General features: G+C 45.3%; 1 protein-coding gene across 1 annotated transcript in view; it reads right to left on the bottom strand.

Moving 5' to 3' along the window:
* Positions 1-441: 441 nt before the first annotated feature.
* Positions 442-23,158, bottom strand: part of LOC112217780 (SAM and SH3 domain-containing protein 1-like) — a 311,457-nt gene continuing 288,740 nt past the window's right edge. Inside the window, 9 exon segments of the mRNA XM_042300861.1 lie at positions 442-3,168; positions 7,374-7,505; positions 9,254-9,702; positions 9,705-10,334; positions 17,657-17,785; positions 17,957-18,107; positions 19,872-20,081; positions 20,664-20,833; positions 21,820-21,952. Of these exon segments, the coding sequence (XP_042156795.1) occupies positions 2,908-3,168; positions 7,374-7,505; positions 9,254-9,702; positions 9,705-10,334; positions 17,657-17,785; positions 17,957-18,107; positions 19,872-20,081; positions 20,664-20,833; positions 21,820-21,952 (2,265 nt within the window). The 3' untranslated portion in view covers positions 442-2,907.

Genomic DNA, 23,158 nt, shown 5'->3' with positions numbered 1-23,158 from the left:
ACACTGCAACCCCCTGCCCCCACCCTACACACTTATGGAGAGGGCATGAACTCATTGCGCCAAGCAGACATCCATGCCAGGGAGCCTTGGGTCAAAAGTAAATCAGATTGTTCTTCCCTCTCCAAACCGCAGAGAAATGAAATCAGCCTTTGCTCTTATTCAGCAGACTGATCCCGTGTTGGGATCCAGAGAGTTTTAATCAAATCCAGTCTGTTAATGCAATGCCTGTTATTGTATACTGAGACTTATTATCCGCACATAAAATGAAGATTAATATAAGAAATTCAGCAATCACAGAACAACATGTGGTGCAGGTTTTAGGTGTTAACCACAGTAGTCAAATAGTCCAATAACTCTCACTGCCCACACCTCGCATCAGACAGAAGTGGTGAGTTTGTGCGTCGTGTGTGTGTGTGTGTGTGTGTGTGTAAACACAGAGGATGGCGATAGCGTTTTTATTATATTTCAGAATGACAAATAGTTAGACATCATTTTTTGTTTCAATACACAAGAATATCTTTATAGACAATCATTAGCTAGTTGAAACCAAATTAAATCATTTGTACACTTATATTTTACAATAAACACTGTAGCTTTTCACTGGCTAATGCAATTTGCAGGAAGGTATTGCTATTTGTATAGTAATTACAGTTGATATGAAAAGACCCAAAATAAGTTATTTAAATACCAATTACATATACAGAATGTGCAACTCTTGTTAACCATTTCATATATGTAATTATGTTTTCTGTAAGACTGCAAAAGTAAATTGGAAGTTAAGTCATTGGAATGGGTTAATTCATGAATTATTATTAATTACATTTGTACATTGACTTGGCATTGGGAACTATACTAAGATAACTAAATACCAGTATAACCCATTCAATCAAACCCTTTACATTACCTGAAAACAAATGTCTGCTTACAGACTTAAAGAACATTTTGCCAATTTTGCTTAAACATTTTTTATTTACTTTCTAAAGTGCATTTTACAGTGACAGTATTTTTTACTTCTTAAATTGTAGGTATTTTTGTTTCTTTAAAAACTCCCCCTACAAGTGTCTCCCAGGCTAACCTGGAGCACCACTATGATTGAAGAGAAAAGGCATCAAACTTCTATCGAGTGTCCACTGCAAAAGCACCCCTGTGTTACACCACTCTGCAAACTTGTATTTTGAAACCCGAGACAAGGGATAAGACTTGAATATTGTTTGCAATATGTAGTACTTCACATAACTAGAATGACATTACGTAGGTGGTTCCACTCACACCGGTCTTGGACTAGGAATCCACTGCTAGGGACTCACAGGTCTGGTCTGCTGGTCAGTGAATGGAGATTCAGTACATTCCCATTCTCATCTGTACTCCCTGACTGTGTCTCTCTCTAAGACACCCCCCTTCTTGTTCTTGTTCTTATTCTTGTTCTTCCAAGAGAGGCTCAGATGGACATGATAAACCAGCTGTTAGCTGGGTCTCTGTGGAACAGCTGTAGCACTCGTCTTAGCCCTTCCTTCTGAGTGGATCATCTACATCATGTCTCAGTCTGTCTCTGTGGTCTGCAGTACTGAGCTGGTCTATGGCTGGCTGTTGAACATGGAACACTGTGTTTAAATTAGACTTCATGTGGATCAACATCTGTGCTTAACAAGAACAGCAAGGACACTACCGACAGAGCTATGTGGCTGCTAGCGTGTGTGTGCATGTGTGTGTGTCTTCTACTAACAATCACTGTCATTACAAGCACATTCAAAACATATTGGCCCGGTGAGGCTCTGAGGAATCAAGCCTTAGTCAAAGATGGGGGTTGAAATGCCTGCTGTATTTATAATGCTGAGTACATGAATACGTATTCATCTAATTGTTTTTTTTACATAATGGTAAGGCAACTTAAAATCCGCCTGGATAGATATATGGAGACGATATTGTCTGCAAAGAAAAGCTGATCTCCCATGGAAGATTAATAGAGTGGTATTGTGTAGATAGTGTTGTTGTAAGGACCTACATATTGGAGGATTTACATGCAACCAAAAAATCTGCAATATAATCTGAAATACTGTATAAACTCATGTCGAGATCTGTCCGACTGTTTATACTTACAATGACTGACATTCAGACTTTGACATTCCACAAAGCAGACACACAATACTTATTGAACACATACTGTAAAAACACCTTGAAATTAAAACATATGGTACAGTATATTACAAAAACACTATAGCATGATAGAAAATAAGGATTTTAAATCTTAATATAACAGCAATGTTTGCCTATTTCATGTTTTGTGTTATTTTTTGTTGTTGTGTTATCTGCAATAAACCATGTTCTCCAATCTACTGTAGCATTTAGCAATGGGATTAACAACAAAGGTGAAATCTGCACATTGAAAGAAATTGCTTTGGCCAAGCTACATCCTCTCACTACTCTCTAGTGCTTTTTCTCTTAAACAAATCAAGCACTTCTGAAACACAGAAAAAAACATCATTTAGTCTTTAAAAGGAGAGTCAAAAAAAGAGTCTAAGAAAAGTGTGCTAATTTCCTCAAAGGCAGTTCTCAGTATTTTAAGACTGGGGGGGATGTTTCAGAAGGGAACAGTCAGTTTTAAAGGCATCTGATAACTGTTCAGTCGGAACAATCTCACCGTAAACATCTGAAAGACAGGAATAGAAAGAGAGAGAGACAGATTGATAAAGACGGGGGCCTAAGAACAGGTTGCTGCAAACCACCCGCACTCCGTAGTCTAGTCAAAAGTCTCAATAGGTGCTGGAAGCTGTGCTGTGGTCACGTTCACAGTTATTCAGTTCTGCATTTATTTGCAACTGTGCTTTAGTCTCAACTGTGCTTTAGTCTCAACTGTGCCGTAGCCGTTCAACTGTCTCAGTTACACCTGCATGGGCTCCACTGTCACGGTTACGACTGTCCGTCTCTGTGTGCGCTGACCAATCGGGCCTCGCTCACAAGCCTACGGACGTGCCTCTCGTCCCGCACCCCCGCTTCCCACACACCGCTCTCTGTGAGAGAAGACACACGTCCCAACGTGTCATATCCTGCAGCTGCCATCGGTGTGGCGTACATGGGTAGGCCGATGGACACGAGCCAATCAGAGACGGTGCTCACGTGACCTGGGGAGAGTGGCTTCCTGCACATCTCTGTCAAACCTCCAAACGGGATCTGAGGAATACCGGGAAAAACATTTAGGAATTTTGTGTAATAATAATACATAAATATACATAAAACATAGCAATGACACCGTAGTAACCTTTCCTGCAGTCAAATGATCAAATCGCCCTCTAGTGGCTTCATGGGTGCAATGTTATTAATATTTTTATAATTTCATAATTGATAAATAAATAAAAACACACTCAGAAAATCTGGTGTTTCTATGTCAAACAGTTTTATTATATTTCTGTTACGGCTTTCTTCCGTCGAAGGAGAGTCGGACCAAAATGCAGCGTGGTTAGTTCGATACATGTTTAATGAATGAATAAACACGACAAATACAAAAACAAGAAACGGAACATGAAAACCTATACAGCCTATCTGGTGAATACAAACACACTGAGACAGGAACAATCACCCACAAAACACACAGTGAAACCCAGGCTACCTAAATATGGTTCCCAATCAGAGACAACGAGAATCACCTGACTCTGATTGAGAACCGCCTCAGGCAGCCATAGACTATGCTAGACACCCCTACTCAGCCACAATCCCAATACCTACTAAAACCCCAATACAAAAACACAACACAAAATAAACCCATGTCACACCCTGGCCTGACCAAATAAATATATAAACACAAAATACTAAGACCAGGGCGTGACAGAACCCCCCCCCCCCTCCAAGGTGCAGACTCCTGGCCGCACACTAAAACCCATAGGGGAGGGTCCGGGTGGGCGTCTGTCCACGGTGGCGGCTCCGGCTCGGGACGTGGACCCCACTCCAACCAAGTCTTAGTCCCCCTGTAACGCATCCTTTGATTGGCGACCCTCGCCGCCGACCTAGGCCTAATAACCCTCACCAAGGACCCCACTGGACTGAGGGGCACCTCGGGACTGAGGTTGAAGCTCGGGACTGAGGGGAAGCTCGGGACTGAGGGGAAGCTCGGGACTGAGGGGAAGCTCGGGACTAAGGGGTAGCTCGGGACTGAGGGGTAGCTCGGGACTGAGGGGTAGCTCAGCACTGAGGGGAAGCTCAGCACTGAGGGGAAGCTCAGCACTGAGAGGATGCCTAGTACCGAGAGGAAGCCCAGTACTGAGAGGAAACTCAGGCAGGTAGTAGGCTCTGGCAGATCCTGGCTAGCTGGTGGTTCTGGCAGATCCTGGCTGACTGGCGGATCCTGGCTAGCTGGTGGTTCTGGCAGATCCTGGCTGACTGGCGGATCCTGGCTGACTGGCAGATCTGGAAGATCATGGCTGACTGGCGGATCCTGGCTGACTGGCGGATCTGGAAGATCCTGGCTGACTGGTGGATCCTGGCTGACTGGCGGATCTGGCTGCTCCATGCAGACTGACAGCTCTGGCTGCTCCATGCAGACTGGCATCTCTGGCTGCTCCATGCAGACTGGCAGCTCTGGCTGCTCCATGCTGACGGGCAGCTCTGGCCGCTCCATGCAGACTGGCAGCTCTGGCTGCTCCATGCAGACTGGCTGCTCCATGCAGACTGGCAGCTCTGGCTGCTCCATGCAGACTGGCAGCTCTGGCAGCGCTGAACATGCGGGAGACTCCGGCAGCGCAGGAGAGGAGGAAGGCTCTGGCTGCGCTAAACAGGCGGGAGACTCCAGCAGCGCTGTAGAGGAGGAAGGCTCTGGCTGCGCTGAACAGGCGGGAGACTCCGGCAGCGCAGGAGAGGAGGAAAGCTCTGGCTGCGCTGAACAGGCAAGGCGCACTGAAAGCCTGGTGCGTGGTGCTGGCACTGGGTAGAGGACATGCACAGGAAGCCTGGTGCGGGGAGCTGCCACCGGAGGACTGGTGTGTGGAGGTGGCACTGGATAGACCGGACCGTGCAGGCGCACTGGAGCTCTTGAGCACCGAGCCTGCCCAACCTTACCTGGCTCAATGCCCACTCTAGCCCGGCCAATACGAAGAGCTGGTATGTACCGCACCAGGCTATGCACCCGCACTGGAGACACCGTGCGCTCCACAGCATAACACGGTGCCTGCCCGGTCTTTTTAGCCCCCCGGTAAGCACAGGAAGTTTGCGCAGGTCTCCTACCTGGCGTAGCCATACTCCCTGTGAGCCCCCCCCCCAATACATTTTTGGGGCTGACTCTCGGGCTTCCATCCGGGTCGCCGTGCTGCCTCTTCATACCAGCGCCTCTCCGCTTTCGCCGCCTCCAGTTCTTCTTTGGGGCGTCGATATTCACCAGGCTGTGCCCAGGGTCCTTTTCCGTCCAATATTTCCTCCCAAGTCCAGAAGTCCTTTGATCGCTGCTCCTCACGATAAACAGGGGGAGTTGGCTCAGGTCTGAACCCTGACTCTGCCACGCTCTCCCTGAGCCCCCCCCCAAGACATTTTTGGGGCTGACTTTCGGGTTTCCTTGCCAACCGTGTTCCCTCGTATCGTCGGCTCCTATCTCCGGCTGCCTCTGCTCTCCTAAGTGCCTCCACCTGTTCCCATGGGAGGCGATCTCTTCCAGCCAGTATCTCCTCCCAAGTGTAACAACCTTTGCCATCCCAAACGTCTTCCCATGTCCATTCCTCTTTTCGCTGCTGTTGCTGTCGCTGGCTTTTAGAATTTTTAGCAAATTTACAAAAATAGTGAGTCTTGTTTCTCATGGTCTGAGAATCCTTTAGTTGCCTTTTGGCAGACTACAAGTTGGCAGTCATTTACCAAGGAGAGGCTTCAGTTTGGCCACTCTACCATAAAGGCCTGATTGGTGGAGTACTGCACAGATGGTTGTCCTTCTGGAAGACTCTCCCATCTCCACAGAGGAACTCTGGATCTCTGTCAGAGTGACCATCGGGTTCTTGGTCACCTCCCTGACCAAGGCCCTTCTCCCCCTATTGCTCAGTTTGGCTGGGTGGCCAGCTCTAGGAAGAGTCTTGGTGGTTCTAAACTTCTTCCATTTAAGAATGATGGAGGCCACTGTGTTCTTGGGGACATTCAATGATGCAGAAATGTGTTGGTACCCTTCCCCAGATCTCAACACAATCCTGTCTCGGAGCTCTACGGACAATTCCTTCAACCTCATGGCTTGGTTTTTACTCTGACATGCACCGTCAACTGTAGGACCTTATACAGACAGGTGTGTGCCTTTCCAAATCATGTCCAATGAATTTAATTTACCACAGGTGGACTCCAAACAAGTTGTAGAAACATCTCAAGGATGATCAATAGAAACAGGATGCACCTGAGCTCAATTTGGAGTCTCATAGCAAAGGGTCTGAATACATATGCTTTAAAAAAAAAAAGGTTTAATCAATTTGCAAAAATTTCTAAAAACCTGTTTTCGCTTTGTCCTTATGGGATATTGTTTGTATATTGATGAAGATTTTTTTATTCATTTTTATTTAATTTAATCGATTTCAGAATAAGGCTGTAAAGTAACATAATGTGGAAAAAAGGAAGGGTTCTGAATACTTTCCGAATGCACTGTATATTAAGTGTAATATTAGGATGCAAACTCAAAATGTAATACATTTCAATTCTATATCTCTATATCTAATAATGTTCACCGTTTTACTCATTTCATATGTACATACTCTATTCTACTGTATTCTAGTCAATGCCACTCCAACATTATTTATATATTTCTTAATTCCGTTATTTTACTTTTAAATTTGTGTGTATTTTTGTGAATTGTTGGATACTACTGCACTGTTGGAGCAAAAAACACAAGCATTTCACTACACCTGCAATAACATCTGCTAAATATGTGTATGTGACCAATAAAATGTGAGTTGATTTGGTACAGGTGTCTTCCTAGACCATATTTGTTTAAGACTACCAAGAAACACTGATTTAGCCCACTACAGTACAAGCATGTATTAAACATATCATTAGAGGAAAAGAACAGGTGCTAACTTTGCCCTGGTCGACTTTTGTAGGTATTTTCTTAAAACTGCATTGTTGGTTAACGGCTTGTAAGTAAGCATTTCACTGTAAGGTCTACACGTGTTGTATTCAGCATTTCACTGTAAGGTCTACACGTGTTGTATTCAGCATTTCACTGTAAGGTCTACACGTGTTGTATTCAGCATTTCACTGTAAGGTCTACACGTGTTGTATTCAGCATTTCACTGTAAGGTCTACACGTGTTGTATTCAGCATTTCACTGTAAGGTCTACACGTGTTGTATTCGGCGCATGTGACAAATTGACTTTGATTTGAAGACCATGTAAATGCTTATTGAATCTGTCCCATAAAGTACTCACAGCCATGCGGTGCTGCTTACGGAGCTGCTTGACGCGAACCTGGTCCATGTTGGAGGCCACATCCTTCACTGGCTGCTCTAAGTCCTCACTGTAGCGCTGCATCAGGGGCTGGGGGATACCACACCGACCATGCTGGAGGGAGAGAGAAATGGAGAGAGAGAGACTATGGATGAGTGGGGAGAGTAGGAGAGGAACACAGACAAATGCATACACACAAACAAACACGAGCACACGCATACACACTTGAAAAATGTTGGCATGAGAACTCATGCACATTAGGAGAAGTGGTTTCCATTGATAGATACCCTATCCCTGTGGGCACAACAACTGAATACTGATACTAAAACCCCAACCATGAAAACCCTAAGTAACCATGACCTGAAGTAAATCTGTAATAAATCTGGGATGCTAGGCAGAGAAAACTTAAGCCCATATTTCAAAGGGCTAGTGGAATTCTCTCCCCCACAGCCTACGCCCAGATTAGACAAGCCAATCAGAAACCATAGTGACTCCTCGCTCCGTTTAAATAGAAATGTCTGTCGGCCCCAGTCAACACCATAAAGTCACAGAACTAAACGCAAAATGCAGACTGTACTGTGCACTTTTATTGACTACGGTCACAGTTTGTCAACCTAAGTCTCTACAAGAACTGAATGTTTTCGAACAGCTCAGACACCAGGGGCTGATGTAGGAGCTAGCTCTCTCACTTTATTTGCTCATTTAAACATTATGAGTCTGGAGAGGCCCAGTTTCTGTCTGTTCATGAGGGATTGAAGTAGATTAATAATGTGAAATAATGAGTCAAAACACTGGCCAACTGACGAGCCCATTGGCTGGGAGATAAGCTCAGTTACAGAGACAAGCAAACGATGCGGGAGATCCCATAACATGTCATAGCTGGACTAGACTAGCCAATGGTTGCCATGCATGAACAGAGAATAAAAGGGAATTCAGTGGGGGAAAACTTTTAAAATTCTCTCTCTCTCTGTCAAAAGCTCCAGACACCTGGAGTCATGTCCAGTCCAGGACAACCCAGCCAAACTGGACCGGAGGCCACTCAGGGTGAAGGAATAGAGAGATGGAGAGTGTATGTAGATGTAGAGCCACAGCCAAGTGTCCTGTCTGACCCTAACAAAGCCCTTCTCCGAAGACGGTACCCCTAGTGACTGGACAGTGTCTCTGCACTGCAGCATTATTCCTCACTAATATAAACTCAGCAGTACAGTGCAGTGCAGTGCTGTAGTCTGTCTGTCTGTCTGTCTGCGTGTCTGTCTGTGTGTGTGCGTGTGTCTCTGCCCCCTCTCTTTTCTTTTTCTCTCTATCTTTCTATCTTTCTTTCTGCTGTATGGATACCAAAGCAACCCACTGCCACTGTTGACAGGAAGCGAGAGCCATATGACAGGATACAGGATACAGTCTTGTTATGTCTGAGTGCAGTAATCAAAACGGAGAATCAAAAGGCCTTGACGGCCAGGAGACAAAAACACAACCTTCTAATGCTTCTAATAATGTATTTATTGACCTGGAGTGTGTCCTTTAGTAGATTCCTACACTGACTTCTAATGTACTCTCTCACAGAGTGGGCCAGTGGTCCAATCTGCACTGTTTTTTAAAGTGTTTCTCTCATTTCTTTAGTTGTGAGATGGTCTTAAAGAAGCATACCCACATCTACGTGTGTCCTGTATAACCCCTAGCTGTGACAAACTGGCCTGTGAGTGTGAGTGAGGATGTGGAGGTTGTGTGTGTGTGTGTGTGTATTCTACACAGTAATAACAGGAACATAACCATAGATACAGGCTGTGGTGGATGGGTGTGTGTGTGTATTCTACACAGTAATAACAGGAACATAACCATAGATACAGGCTGTGGTGGTAACTGACTTTGTCTGAGTAGGGTTCCTCTGTGAGGTCGATGCCCTCGGCCTCCAGTCTCTGCTCCAGCACACTGTGGAGATCGACTGCCATTTTAGCATAGGACACCTTCCTGGCCACCGCCATCTTGCCACCACCGCCCTGGATCTGAGCCTGAGGGCAGGCCGTCTCGGGCAGGTCAGACAGCCAGGGAGGGGGCACGGCTGGAGGGGTGCCTGGTTCCTCTGGCTCTGGACAGCCGGTGGTGGTGGAGGCAGGGGAGGCTGGAGAGGGGGAGGCAGGGGTACTGGAGGCCTTACTGGGGAGGGCTGGTGCACTGGGGCTGCTGATGACAGGGCTGGGGGGATGAGAGTGGGTGGAGGTATAGGAATGAGTGGGGGAGGAAAGGACAAGGGAGCGGTGGCGGATCCCATTGGCCAGGCGCTCCTTGGATTTCTTGACTGGAACGGGAGGGGGACTGGGGGCTTTTTGGGGTGAGTCCGGATGCTCCTCTCCCTCAGCTGGGGTTCAGGAGGGCTGGGGAGGGGGCTGGGGAGGGTCTCCTGGCGCTGGGGAAGCGGGGCGGTGGGACAGGGGGGTCTGAGGGGCAGCTGGGAGGGCACAAGGGGTTGGTCAGAACGCCCTTTAGGGCTCACAGCACTCCCTCCATTCTGAGCCAGTGATGAACTCCCATCTCCATGACCCTGGAGGCCCTTCACCCTGCTGCTGTTACCCAACTTGGAGACACCTTTAGCGGGCTTGAGCTCCAGGCTGTAGTCCTTCTTCTGGTCGAAGGCCTGCTCCCAGTGGAGGTCCCCGAGGGAGTGGGATCTCTTCCAGGCCTGGGGGCCGGTAGCCTCCGGGGGCCCGTCCAGGTCCTCACAGCTGCGGCTGGCCAGCATGGGGGTCCGGCGGGGGCCCTTCCTCAGCCCCAGCAGGCTGAAGCCCCTCAGGGTGGGCTTGAGGAAGAAGTGCTTTGTGAACTTGGCTGTGCGCTCCAGTTTGCTCTGCTGCAGGGCCTCAGTGGACTGGGTCATGGGCAGGGTGGGGTAGTCTGGGGACTGGAGGCCCGCAGAGGAGCGGTTGGAGTGAGATGTCTTCCTGGTCTTGCCTGAAACACAGTAAAACATATCCCTCTTCATTTTAGAGCTGGGAATGGTTGCATAAACATATCCCCAGACTTTGAACTAAAACAGACTTCGATAGGGACATAACAAAACTGAGAACTGATACTAAGGTGTACTTACTGCATGTATTGGATGTAATGGGTTTCACGTCACTATGGGTTCTGTGCCATTTGTACAGCATTTTTAATTGATCACTATCAGCTGTGAATGTGAACTTCCTCTCAGAGGACATGTGAACCTGAAACAATCCCGTCCACACACAGAGCTTTACAGCAGTGACACTGAAGTGTTCCTCTTCTATTGCTCAGCCTCTGACCCACAGCCTTATACATCAGAATGTTGATCATGATTAAGAGTACCGTTGGACTCAGGGTCATGGGTTATCTGTCAGTAGAAAGCATGAAAACATGCATGTTACAGTATAAATCCATATGTCATACTGGATATTCTACTTACACCACATGTTTATGTGGGTATGACATAGCTAAGACAAAACTAGAATGCGTTACGGTGAACTAGCTAGAGTAATAACAACAACAAGAAAATTATATTTTTTGTGATTATAGCCTTATGAGTGCAATACTGCCAAGTGGGGGAGATGTGGAGTACAAGAGCTGGGCGATATGGACAAAAATCCATAGCAAAATTGAATTTACTGAATTATCATGATAACGATATATAGAATGATATGTTCATAACAATGTGCACCACAGTATTTATTGATATTACCATTAAAACCCTACACCTTCCAGTCTTTGCGTTAAGCTAGTTAGCATTAGCTGGCGATACTACCTCTTACTTCCTTCATACTGGACGCAGAGACATAAAAATGGTACCCACGAGTTTATCTGACTCTGGGGAAAATCCCAAACGATCCTTTAACAATCACCCATATTAGCAAAAGTTCTTCATTTCATAACCCTGTAGGTTATCCATCGCTATGAATGATATCAACAAAATGTCCATGATGGTCAGTGCAGATCATTTTCAGTTTATCGTCCCAGTTCTATGGAGGACTATACTTTCTTATTCCAATCCCGATGGTGCTATTATCATAATACAATTTCAGACGCAGGTATAAAAGTAGGAGGTTAGAGGCCAATTTACCAGCATGGCTCATTGGAACAACATGAACACGTGTGTAAAAGAGCACTAGATACCGCATGGCAAGCCTCATGCAATAATGAATAGCGAAATGACATCACACACATCATATACAAATCAGTCATTTATCTCTACTAATTTGGACAGCATTAAAAGATTGATGCAGATTGAAGTCAGTCTGACGTCATTGAAGTTAATGTGGTGTTTCAATGTGCTTGTTACTGCCAATTTCACCCACAATGTTGCCTGATATTTGTCCCAGCTATCCCCTATCTCAGGCTAGCTTCCAATCATTTGCTTAATAGATATTCAAGACTTGCTATCAGGGCATAATAAATAAATATTGACCCCAAAGTCAGATGTCTGCTTTTCAAAATAAATCAATGTTTAAACACAGACACTGAGCAATGCTGATTCTTTGTGATAGTGGTACATTTGTAGTTTTCTCTTTGTAGCTCATTGTAATGTCCGGAGAAACAAGTATGACAATGCAAAGTGGATCACAGTTATGTAACAGTTATGCTCTGAAGACCATGTCCAATATATATACAGTATATATATATATATATATATGACAGGGATGTGAGCCTTGGCGGGTATCTGAAGTAAATCCTTTGCGTCCGACTCGTGGGTGTGTATATAATTATTTATATATATATATATACACACACACACACGAGTCGGACGCAAAGGATTTATATATATATATATATATATATATATATATATACTGTAAATCCTTTGCAGTATATATATATATATATACACATACAGTTATATATATATATATATACAGTTATGTCTGGTTCAGAGGTCACAAAGGATGTGGCTAACATCAAACAACCCCCCCCCCACCAGCCTGTTGGGATTGAGGGAAAATTGTGATGTTAAACAGAAATGAAGATATGTAGATACTTTAACTATGCCACTTGGTTTACATACTCATCTCATATGTATATACTGTACTCGATATCATCGCAAAGGATTTACTCGATATCAACGCAAAGGATTTACTTCAGACAATCGACAAGGCCCAAATCCCTGTCATTCGCATGAGGAAGAGACGGAGATATCGCGGACGTAAGTCGGGGTGCCTCTACCATCAGTCCTATTAGCCAACGTGCAATCATTGGATAATAAAATAGTTGAGCTCCAATCAAGACTAACCTACCAACATGACATTAAAAACTGTAATATCTTATGTTTCACTGAGTCGTGGCTGAACGACAACATGGATAACATACAGCTGGCTGGGTTTTCGGTCCATCTGCAAGATAGAACAACTGCCTCCGGTAAGACAAGGGGTGGCGGTCTGTGTCTATTTGTAAATAACAGCTGGTGCACAAAATCTAATATTAAGGAAGTCTCAAGGTTTTGCTCACCTGAGGTAGAGTATCTCATGATAAGCTGTAGACCACACTATTTACCAACAGAGTTTTCTTCTATATTTTTCATAGTGTCTATTTACTGTCTATTTATCCCTACAAACCGATTCTGGAACTAAAACCACACTCAACGAGCTGTATAAGGCCATAAGTAAACAAGAAAATGCTCATCCAGAGGTGGCGCTCCTAGTGGCCGGCAACTTTAATGCAGGGAAACTTAAATCCGTTTTACCTCATTTCTACCAGCATGTTACATGTGCAACCAGAGGGAAAAAAACTCTAGACCACCTTTACTCCACACACAGAGACATGTCTCCCTCACCCTCCATTTGGCAAGTCTGACCATAACTCTATCCTCCTGATTCCTGCTTACAAAAACTAAAGCAGGAAGTACCAGTGACTCGCTCAATATGGAAGTGGTCAGATGACGCAGATTCTAAGCTACATGACTCTTTTGCTAGCACAGACTGGAATATATGTTGTATATGTTCCGGAATTCTTCCGATGGCATTGAGGAGTACACCACATCAGTCACTGGCTTCGTTAATCGATGACGTCGCCCCCACAGTGTACGTACATACCCCAACCAGAAGCCATGGATTACAGGCAACATCCGCACTGAGCTAAAGGGTAGAGCTGCCGTTTTCAAGGAGCGGCACTCTAACACAGAAGCTTATAAGAAATCTCGCTAGACCCTCAAGCCATCTAACAGGCAAAGGGTAAATACAGGACTAAGATTGAATCGTACTGCACCAACTACGAGGATGTGGCTGGACTTGCAAACTATTACGAACTACAAAGGGAAGCCCAGCTGCGAGGTGCCCAATGACACAAGCTAAAAGATTTCTATGATCGCTTCGAGGCAAGCAACACTGAAGCATGCATGAGAGCACCAGCTGTTCCGGACGACTGTGTGATTGTGTGATCACGCTTTCGTTAGCCGATGTGAGTAAGACCTTTAAAGAAGTCAACATTCACAAGGCCACAGGGCCAGACATTACCGGGACATGTACTCCAAGCATGCGCTGACCAACTGGCAAATTACTTCACTGACATTTTCAACCTGTCCCTAACCGAGTCTGTAATACCAACATGTTTCAAGCACACCACCATAGTCCCTGTGCCCAAGAACACTGCCTACATGTCACAAACTTCTACAGATGCACAATCGAGAGCATCCTGGCGGGCTGTATCACCGCCTGGTATGGCAACTGCACCGCCCTCAACCGTAAGGCTCTCCAGAGGGTAGTGAGGTCTGCACAACGCATCACCGGGGGCAAATTACCTGCCCTCCAGGACACCTACACCACCCGATGCTACAGGAAGGCCATAAAGATCATCAAGGACATCAACCACCCGAGCCACTGCCTGTTCACCCCGCTGTCATCCAGAAGGCGAGGTCAGTACAGGTGCATCAAAGCTGGGACCGAGAGACTGAAAAACAGCTTCTATCTCAAGGCCATCAGACTGTTAAACAGCCACCACTAACATTGAGTGGCTACTGCCAACACACTGTCAATGACACTGACTCTACTCCAGCCACTTTAATAATGGGAATTGATGGGAAATGATGTAAATATATCACTAGCCACTTTAAACAATGCTACCTTATATAATGTTACTTACCCTACATTATTCATCTCATATGCATACGTAGATACTGTACTCTATATCATCGACTGCATCCTTATGTAATACATGTATCACTAGCCACTTTAACTATGCCACTTGGTTTACATACTCATCTCATATGTATATACTGTACTCGATATCATCTACTGTATCTTGCCTATGCTGCTCTGTACCATCACTCATTCATATATCCTTATGTATATATTCTTTATCCCCTTACACTGTGTATAAGACAGTAGTTTTTTGGAATTGTTAGTTAGATTACTTGTTCGTTATTACTGCATTGTCGGAACTAGAAGCACAAGCATTTCGCTACACTCGCATTAACATCTGCTAACCATGTGTATGTGACAATTTTTTTGGGATTTGATTTGATTTGATTTGTAGCCCTGAAGTGCTTTGAAAGGCTGGTCATGGCCCACATCAACACCATTATCCAAGAAACCCTAGACCCACTCCAATTTGCAAACCAGATCCAACAGATCCACAGAGGACGCAATCTCTATTGCACTCCACACTGCCCTTTCCCACCTGGACAAAAGGAACACCTACGTGAAAACGCTACTCATTGACTATGGCTCAGCATTCAACACCATAGTGCCCTCAAAGCTCATCACTAAGCTCAGGACCCGGGACGAAACACCCCCCTCTGCAACTGGATCCTGGACTTCCTGACAGGCCACCCCCAGGGGTGCGTGCTCAGTCCCCTCCCGTACTCCCTGTTCACCCATTACTGCATGGCCAAGCACGACTCCAACACCATCATTAAGTTTGCAGATGACAGCTTTTAGGGGAGGAGGTCAGAGACCTGGCAGTGTAGTGCCAGGATAACAACCTCTCCCTCAACGTGATCAAGACAAAGGAGATGATTGTGGACTACAGAAAAAGGAGTGCTGAGAACGCCCCCATTCTCATCGACGTGGCTGTAGTGGAGCAGGTTGAGAGCTTCAAGTTCCTTGGTGTCCACATCACCAGCAAACTATCATGGTCCAAACATACCAAGACCGTCGTGAAGAGGGCATGACAACGCCTATTCCCTCTCAGGAGACTGAAAAGATTTGGCATGGGTCGTCAGATCCTCAAAAAGTTCTACAGCTGCATCGAGCTGCATCTAACGAGAGCATGACTGGTTGCATCACTGCCTGGTATGGCAACTGCTCGGCCTTCGACCACATGACACTACAGAGGGTAGTGTTAAAGTGTTAAACAAATCAAAATATATTTTATATGAGAATGCCATGAGTGTGCAAAGCTATAATCAAGGCAAAGGGTGGCTACTGCGCCTGTCTCCGATCACTATACAACGTGACATGTCCAAACTTTTGACTGGTACTGTATATATAAAGTCCTAATGCATGCAAGAGGATGGTTAAGACAGGTACAGATGTAAAATCTTAATTTGAGCCAGTTTGCTACAGCAGGAAAATAATCCCGCGTCAACAGAAAATGTGAATTATTATGTGAATTGTAATTGATGGACATTTTTGTAGGATACATTTTGTGGAAATGAATAGAAATTACAAAATGACAAACTTCCCAGTACATTTTAAACCACGACAAGTTTAAAATGTCCTGGATTGCAGGAAATTTTCTTGCAACAGGTTGATCAAATTAAGATCCTACATCTGTATGGCTGTAGTAGAGAATTTATGAGGCAGAATAATGCAGATTGGATTATCATAGCGACTGAGTAAAGGCACAGTGAAAGAAGAGTTTATTAATGAAAACAAAACAAAATTAAAATGCAGAATGTACACTGAATGTTATGCAGCTAATGAGGAGTGTTAACAACTGAGATGGAGAAAAAAGAGACACGAAGAAAGAAGGAGGAGACATGAAATGAAGCAAGCAGGCCAAAGTAACTTCAATCAAAGAAGTGGTTTATTCCACAACTCAAATTTCTACTGTAGCAGATTGCACATCTTTTAGAACAGGTATGACACACACACATAGAACAGAACAGAGAGAAAACATAGACAGAGAAGTCAATGATTCAAGCAAAGGTTTGAGTTAAGATTGAAGATAACTCAACTTTAGGCGGAAAGCAAAACAAGTATTTTTAAGGAGTTATAACTTTACACTAAACGTTCTCACAAATATAGATCTGAAATACACTTCCATAATTAGAAAATATGCTTTTTTATATATATCCACTATCATAAAAAAAAAACACACATTTGAATCCAAGATTTTTGGGGGTTGTTTAGGCACATACGATCATTGTGTAACATGGTCATTATTGAAAAGAAACACATTTTTTAAGTGATTTGAAATGGCAGGTAGAACAGAGATTGAGCCAGCACTAGGCTAATGGAAGCAGAGTGGTCCACTCCCGCACCACCTACAGAGCCATACTACAGTCAATTATTGTGCAGTGACTTAATACTTTACAAGATCTCCGCTTTTACAATAACACCTTTCAAAAGAAACATTCTCTCATCGTGTCATAATCGGACTGGTCTCCCAGCAACCACTCAACCTCCTGGGGCGGAGGATGAGGAGTAGGGGTTCTCTGTCCATTGTGAGATGGGAGGAACATCGGCACTGGGATTGAGTTGACCAGAGTAGTTGGGTGCATTTGAGATGTGGGGTGTTGTTCCCTTTGTACATAGGGCCTCATTGTAGGGTAGACTAGTGATCTAGGCCTGGGGGTCAGAGTCTTGTCCCCTAGGATAGGGCTTCTGCAGTGAAGACAGAGACAGCCTGGAGATGGAGAGAGCAGTGGAAAGAGAGAGTGGAGTGACAATGAGAAAAAGAAACAGAAAAAAGGAGACGGGGGATGAATCACTCCCCTCACTACGACACTACGCAGCTAGGTGGGGTGGAGGTGAGTGGGGGTGTGAAGAGACAGTCTGGAGATGGAGAGAGCAGTGGAAAGAGAGAGTGGAGTGACAATGAGAAAAATAAACTACGCAGGTAGGTGGGGCGAAGGTGAGTGGGGGTGTGAAGTGGGTGGAGCTAGGAGACAGACATGGCGGATAAAGAGTGGAGGTTTGATTGGCTGGCCTTGGTCAAATGGAGAGTGATGACGGATGGTTCATGTTAGAATGCAGAAGCATAGCATGGCAGAGTAGGTGGAAGAGGAATCATAGGAGCCACAGTCACTGTAGTGCTAGACTAGGCCCAGGCTAGGCTAACACCAGGCTAATCCCATTATCGGAAAGCTATGCTAGGCTAGTCATTACCATTCTCCAGGTTCTCATTGCTCTCATAGCAGCCAGAGTCACGTGGTGAGTCGCCCACCAGGATGTGGCCCTCTGATAGCAGCTTCTCCTGAGAGCCTGACAGGCCGCTCCGCTCAGGGTCGCTGCTGCCTACAGACACACACAACACACAGAAACCATATAGTCAGATATACAGAAACTTACACAACAATGTAGTGTAGGAATCATAGAGACAATGCAGTCAAACAGACAGAGCGAAAGGTTTGTGTGAGTGTGTGCGTGCGTGCCCACGTGAGTTCATGTGTGTGTGTGTGTACTCACTGTCATACTCTTGCAGTAGCTCCACAGCGGTGAGCAGCACAGCTCTGTGTTGAGGGTCTTTGATGTTGAGCTCATCTAGATCCTCCCCCTCCAGCAGCTTGAAGGTGTCCAGGTCCTCATAACCGTTAAACAGGAAGGTAGGCATGTGCTCCTGGAGGAGAGGCGATGAGAAAGAAGAGGAGAGGGGAGGGGAGAGAAGAGGCTCTGGTTATCTCATGTTCTTTACAACTGATTCCAGATAGTTTTTTCCTACCCCTTGCGTGACTGAAACTGTTATAAGCTAAACAGATAAAATGGCCTAGCACCAGTTTTCAAAGACATGGGCAAAATGTTAATCTTGCAAAAACATACACAATGAGGTAAAAGAAATTGACCAATGTGGCTACAGAAAAGGAGGGAAGAGTTGGGAAGGGTGGGAAAGAGAGGGATGAGGTAGAGGAGATTCTCTACCACACCTTTCACCACAGGCGACAAGGAGGATACACACACAATTTAACAAGAGCACAAAGCTAGTCATTACACCCTGTGGTGTTATCTCTTGGTGGGAGGACACCAGAAATCACGGTCTAAAATATCACACTACTCCCTCTGTGTGTTTCGGAACAGGCACAGCTAAAGTTAACATCTCAGCCCTTTCAACAAGGAGATTGTGGAAACTGGTTCAGTCTAAAGTTTTGTCCAACCCACACATCTAAAGGGTAGAATACACACAGACTGCATGTCACCACTGTAACCACGGAGACTTCCGTGCTTAGCTAAAACTGACTTTCAGCTCTATTTCTGCTAAGATAAAGAAGGATGAGACAAAACCAAAGACCACTACTCTACACAACCTTCTCATTTGAAGGATCTTCATCTTTCATGTAACATCCTAGCATATTTGAAGGTAAAAGCATATTTGAAGGTAAAAGCACATTTGCTATAAGACACCCCTACAATCAAGTTGAAATGGAAGATTTCAAAAGAGAAAACATAGATCAAAATATAAAAAAGATGGCTACTCCGAAGCGCACTCCACTTTGTCGTTGTGTTTTTAGCAACGCCCTGACCACAATGAGCTCTGTTTTATGTAGAATTAGTCAGCAAGGTTATTACGGCGTCTTACTCTTCTTACATACTGTATCCTTGATTCAATCACCAGTAAACCTGCATCAGTAAATGTATCTCAACTCGCTAACCAAATCTGGACAAAAACCTTTTCCCTAGTTCTCCTTTTAAATAAACAAAAGAGAAATCTAAATAAATACTTGCCAAAAACACTCATTTATCCAGAGCGTGACATGAAACAGAAACAGAACAAGGTGGAACAGTCTCAGTATAATGTCTTCGCATGATCACCAGTTGTTAATGGTGGGTTTAGGAGGTTATGTGTTTAGTCTGCTCTCCCACTCCCCGAACTCACAACTACGTATGTGACGACGGAGATGACATGTGTACCTTGATGCACATGTACTGTATATAGTAGGATAGTAGTAGACTTATGGGAGGTCTTCAACCCTGTAATATAGTCTCTGCTCTGCCCAGGCAATGATAATGTACCGTTATGTTACTTATGTCCTTGAGTAGGGGAGAGCCAGGGATATAGCCTAGTCTGTAATCTGTCATGTCAGAGCTTCATCAGGCTGGGCTCATCCAGAAACAGCCCACCTACGGTGCTCTCTCCCTGGGGAGGCTGAGCTGCCTAGAATGGGTGGTTGACAGAAGAGGCAGGGTGTTTTTTTTAGATGGTTAGGATATGATTCTGACTGTAGGAGGGAAGTTACAGGACTGCTATTCACCTTGTACAGAACACCTTAGCATTGGTGTGTGAGGTTTGTAGAGAGTTGTGTGTATGTGTATTCGTGTGCATGTTTGTGAGTGTGTTAAACAAATGCATGTGTGTTTGTGTGTAAAGGAGTGTGTGTCCAGTGTGTACCTTGAGGTTGATGCGTTCCAGCAGCTCTTCTACAGAGGTGGGTTTGGGAGGTCTGCCCTTCCTCCTTCTCCTCACGGGTCTCTTGGGCTTCTCCTCCTCCTCACTCAGCACGTCCACATAGATGAACTTAAAGGTGCCCACCTTGTTATTGAGCAGGCCCATCCACGTCCCCATGGGTGGCTTACTGATGATGTCGATCACATCCCCTTTCTGGAAGACACAAAACACATTCACATGAGAAAACGCTAAAACTATCACTCATCAAGTGTGTGTGTGTGTGTGTGTGTGTGTGTGTGTGTGTGTGTGTGTGTGTGTGTGTGTGTGTGTGTGTGTGTGTGTGTGTGTGTGTGTGTGTGTGTGTGTGTGTGTGTGTGTGTGTGTGTGTGTGTGTGTGTGTGTGTGTGTGTGTGTGTGTGTGTGTGTTTGTGTGTGTGTGTGTGTGTTTGTGTGTGTGTGTGTGTGTGTGTGTGTGTGTGTGTGTGTGTGTGTGTGTGTGTGTGTGTGTGTGTGTGTGTGTGTGTGTGTGTGTGTGTGTGTGTGTGTGTGTGTGTGTGTGTGTGTGTGTGTGTGTGTGTGTGTGTGTGTGTGTGTGTGTGTGTGTGTGTGTGTGTGTGTGTGTGTGTGTGTGTGTGTTTGTGTGTGTGTGTGTGAATACGGTGTGTTGAGGGTGTATATGAATTCAGGGTTGTGCTTATGAGTCAATAAGTGTCTATGTGTTGCCCTTCATTTGAGAGAATTAGTACTGTAGGGACTGTGTGTTTATACGTGTGGAGGTGAGTAAGTTTATGTTACCTTTAGTTTGAGGGAATCGGAATCGTAGGGGCTAGGGGTAAAGTCAGTGTGTACTCGTGCTCTGCCACAGAAGGGCCCTCTGTAGGGAGGCTCCTCGTCATCTCCATCCTCAGACTTAACACTCTCTCTGTTACTGGCTGACGAGTCTGTGGTGCTGACCGTCTGACCACCTGGAACATACAATTGCAAGGACCACACACGGTCAAACCACAGATATACATTTCATATCATCCAAATAGATGTATTCAATACTCATGTGATTTGAGTGTTTTGAAACTGAGCAAGTGAACATCAATTTATTTTAAATGAGACAGTTAGATGTACTCATCTATTCACACAAAGCCAGAGTATGTGTGAATACACATTAATAACAGCCTATCACTTGTAGCCAGTGTGTATATTACGTGCTGCTGTCTACCCATAGATGTCTCTCTGGATGTCTGATCTGTAATGATGAGTGTAGGAAGCAGAGAGAAAAGCCTTCCTATTTAATAATTAGCTTGTGTCTCAGCCTCTCCGGCCCTAGGGGCCCAGGCCAACACCAGTCAACAAGGGACACTCTCTCTCATTAACTAACAAATAAACATCAACCCAGCCCTCACAGACCTTAGTCTAACTCTAACCTCAAGACACAAGAGACAGGCAGAATAATTATACATGTGTTCAGACAACTTCTATCTTTTTTGAACCTTATTTAACTAGGAAAGTTGTCTGAACACATGCCAGGGTAAGATCATGGTCAGTCACAACGTGAGAAGAAGCTTTCACCAGATAGGCCCAGATGATGTCACATGTCATCTCTGAACCCTCCAATGGGAGTAGATGTGGTTGTGACACGGAGCTATAACTTGGAGTTCAGATCATAACAATGATGATGAGATGTATACTAGCTGACACAGCAGGCTTGATAAGGGGTTAAGTCTGTATAAGAATGTTGCCAGAGAGATGTAATGGCAGTGCCCCCTTGTGTCTTAATTGTAGTGCCCCCTTGTGTGCCCCCTTGTGTCTTAATTAATTGTGTCTTAATGTGTACTGTACCACACACACACACACACACACACACACACACACACACACACACACACACACACACACACACACACACACACACACACACACACACACACACACACACACACACACACAGAGTTCTTACTCATGGAGCTTTGTCCACTAAGGGAGCTCCGGAGGCTCTCCACTGATCCTCCAGCCTTTAGCTTGGGTTTCTCCAGAGAGTCTGTGTCTGGCTGAGGGGACTGGGGGGAGCTGGGAGTCCCGTCTGGGCTCGACTGGAGGGTGGGAGAGGAGTGGGAAAGGTAGAAGTGGAGAGCAGAGGAGTGAGAGAGAGAGAGATGAAGAAAGAGATGGAGAGAGAAACAGATGTCAACGTGATACAGTATCAGTCACATATTCCAAGATGGCGTAGCAGTGGGGATGTCTGTTTTAATTGTCTTGTCCCGTCCCTTGTATATTTTGTTTTTCTTCGTATATATGTGTATTATTTTTCCATCTACGGACTGAACATACTCTCCTGCAACCCGCCTCACCCAAAGTGGTAAGGATCTGCTATTTTTTACACTTTTGAACCGGAATCCCCTTCAGAAGCTAGCGGTCATCACCTCAGCCCAGGCAGCTCCTGCCAGCCTGCACAGCGCGATATCTACCCAGAGCATATCGGACTGCTCTTCTCTACCACATCTCCGGAATCCTATCGCAAGCTCTGAACCTTTACTGCAGATCATCGCAGCTAGCTGGCAGCTATCTGAGCGGCTACTCCTATCTAACGTCTTGAAGCAAGCACCAGTTAGCCTGGAGTTAGCCTTGAACTAGGCCATTCTCACGGCTACCCGAAGAAATTCCATCAAGCAATCCCTGGGCTTCAATTACCTCTTTTGCCAATTGGCCTGGACCCTTTTCTGCCGACACGGAGCCCCGCCAATCCATCACGACTGGTCTACCAATGTTACCGTCCGAGGGGATTTCATAAGACTGTCTCGTTGCGAGGTTCCCCTGAGGCCCATCTGCTAGCCTGCTGCCAGCAGCCCCGGCCTGCTAGCTGTCTGAATCACCGTGCCTCCAGCTCACCTAGCTACTTACTGGACCCTATGATCACTTGGCTACACATGCCTCTCCCTAATGACAAAATATGCCTTGTCTATTGCGGTTTTGGTTAGTAATTTTTATCTTATTTCACTGTAGAGCCCCCGGCCCTGCGCAATATGCCTTAGCTAGTTCTTATGTTACACCCCCCACACAGGCGGTGACTGCACCTGGCTTAAATGGTGCCTCTAGAGACAAAACCGCTCTCAACGTCACTCAATGCCTAGGCTTATTTCCACTGTACTCACATCCTACCATACTCTTGTCCGTACATTATGCCTTGAATCTATTCTTCCGCGCCCAGAAACCTGCTCCTTTTACTCTGTTCTGAATGCACTAGACGTCCAGTTCTTTTAGCCTTTAGCCATACTCTTATCCTACTCCTCCTTTGTTCC

Source organism: Oncorhynchus tshawytscha, linkage group LG18, assembly GCF_018296145.1.
Source record: "Oncorhynchus tshawytscha isolate Ot180627B linkage group LG18, Otsh_v2.0, whole genome shotgun sequence".
Lineage (NCBI taxonomy): Eukaryota > Metazoa > Chordata > Actinopteri > Salmoniformes > Salmonidae > Oncorhynchus > Oncorhynchus tshawytscha.
Note: the sequence above shows the minus strand (reverse complement) of the source record. Positions and strands in the feature narration are given on the sequence as shown.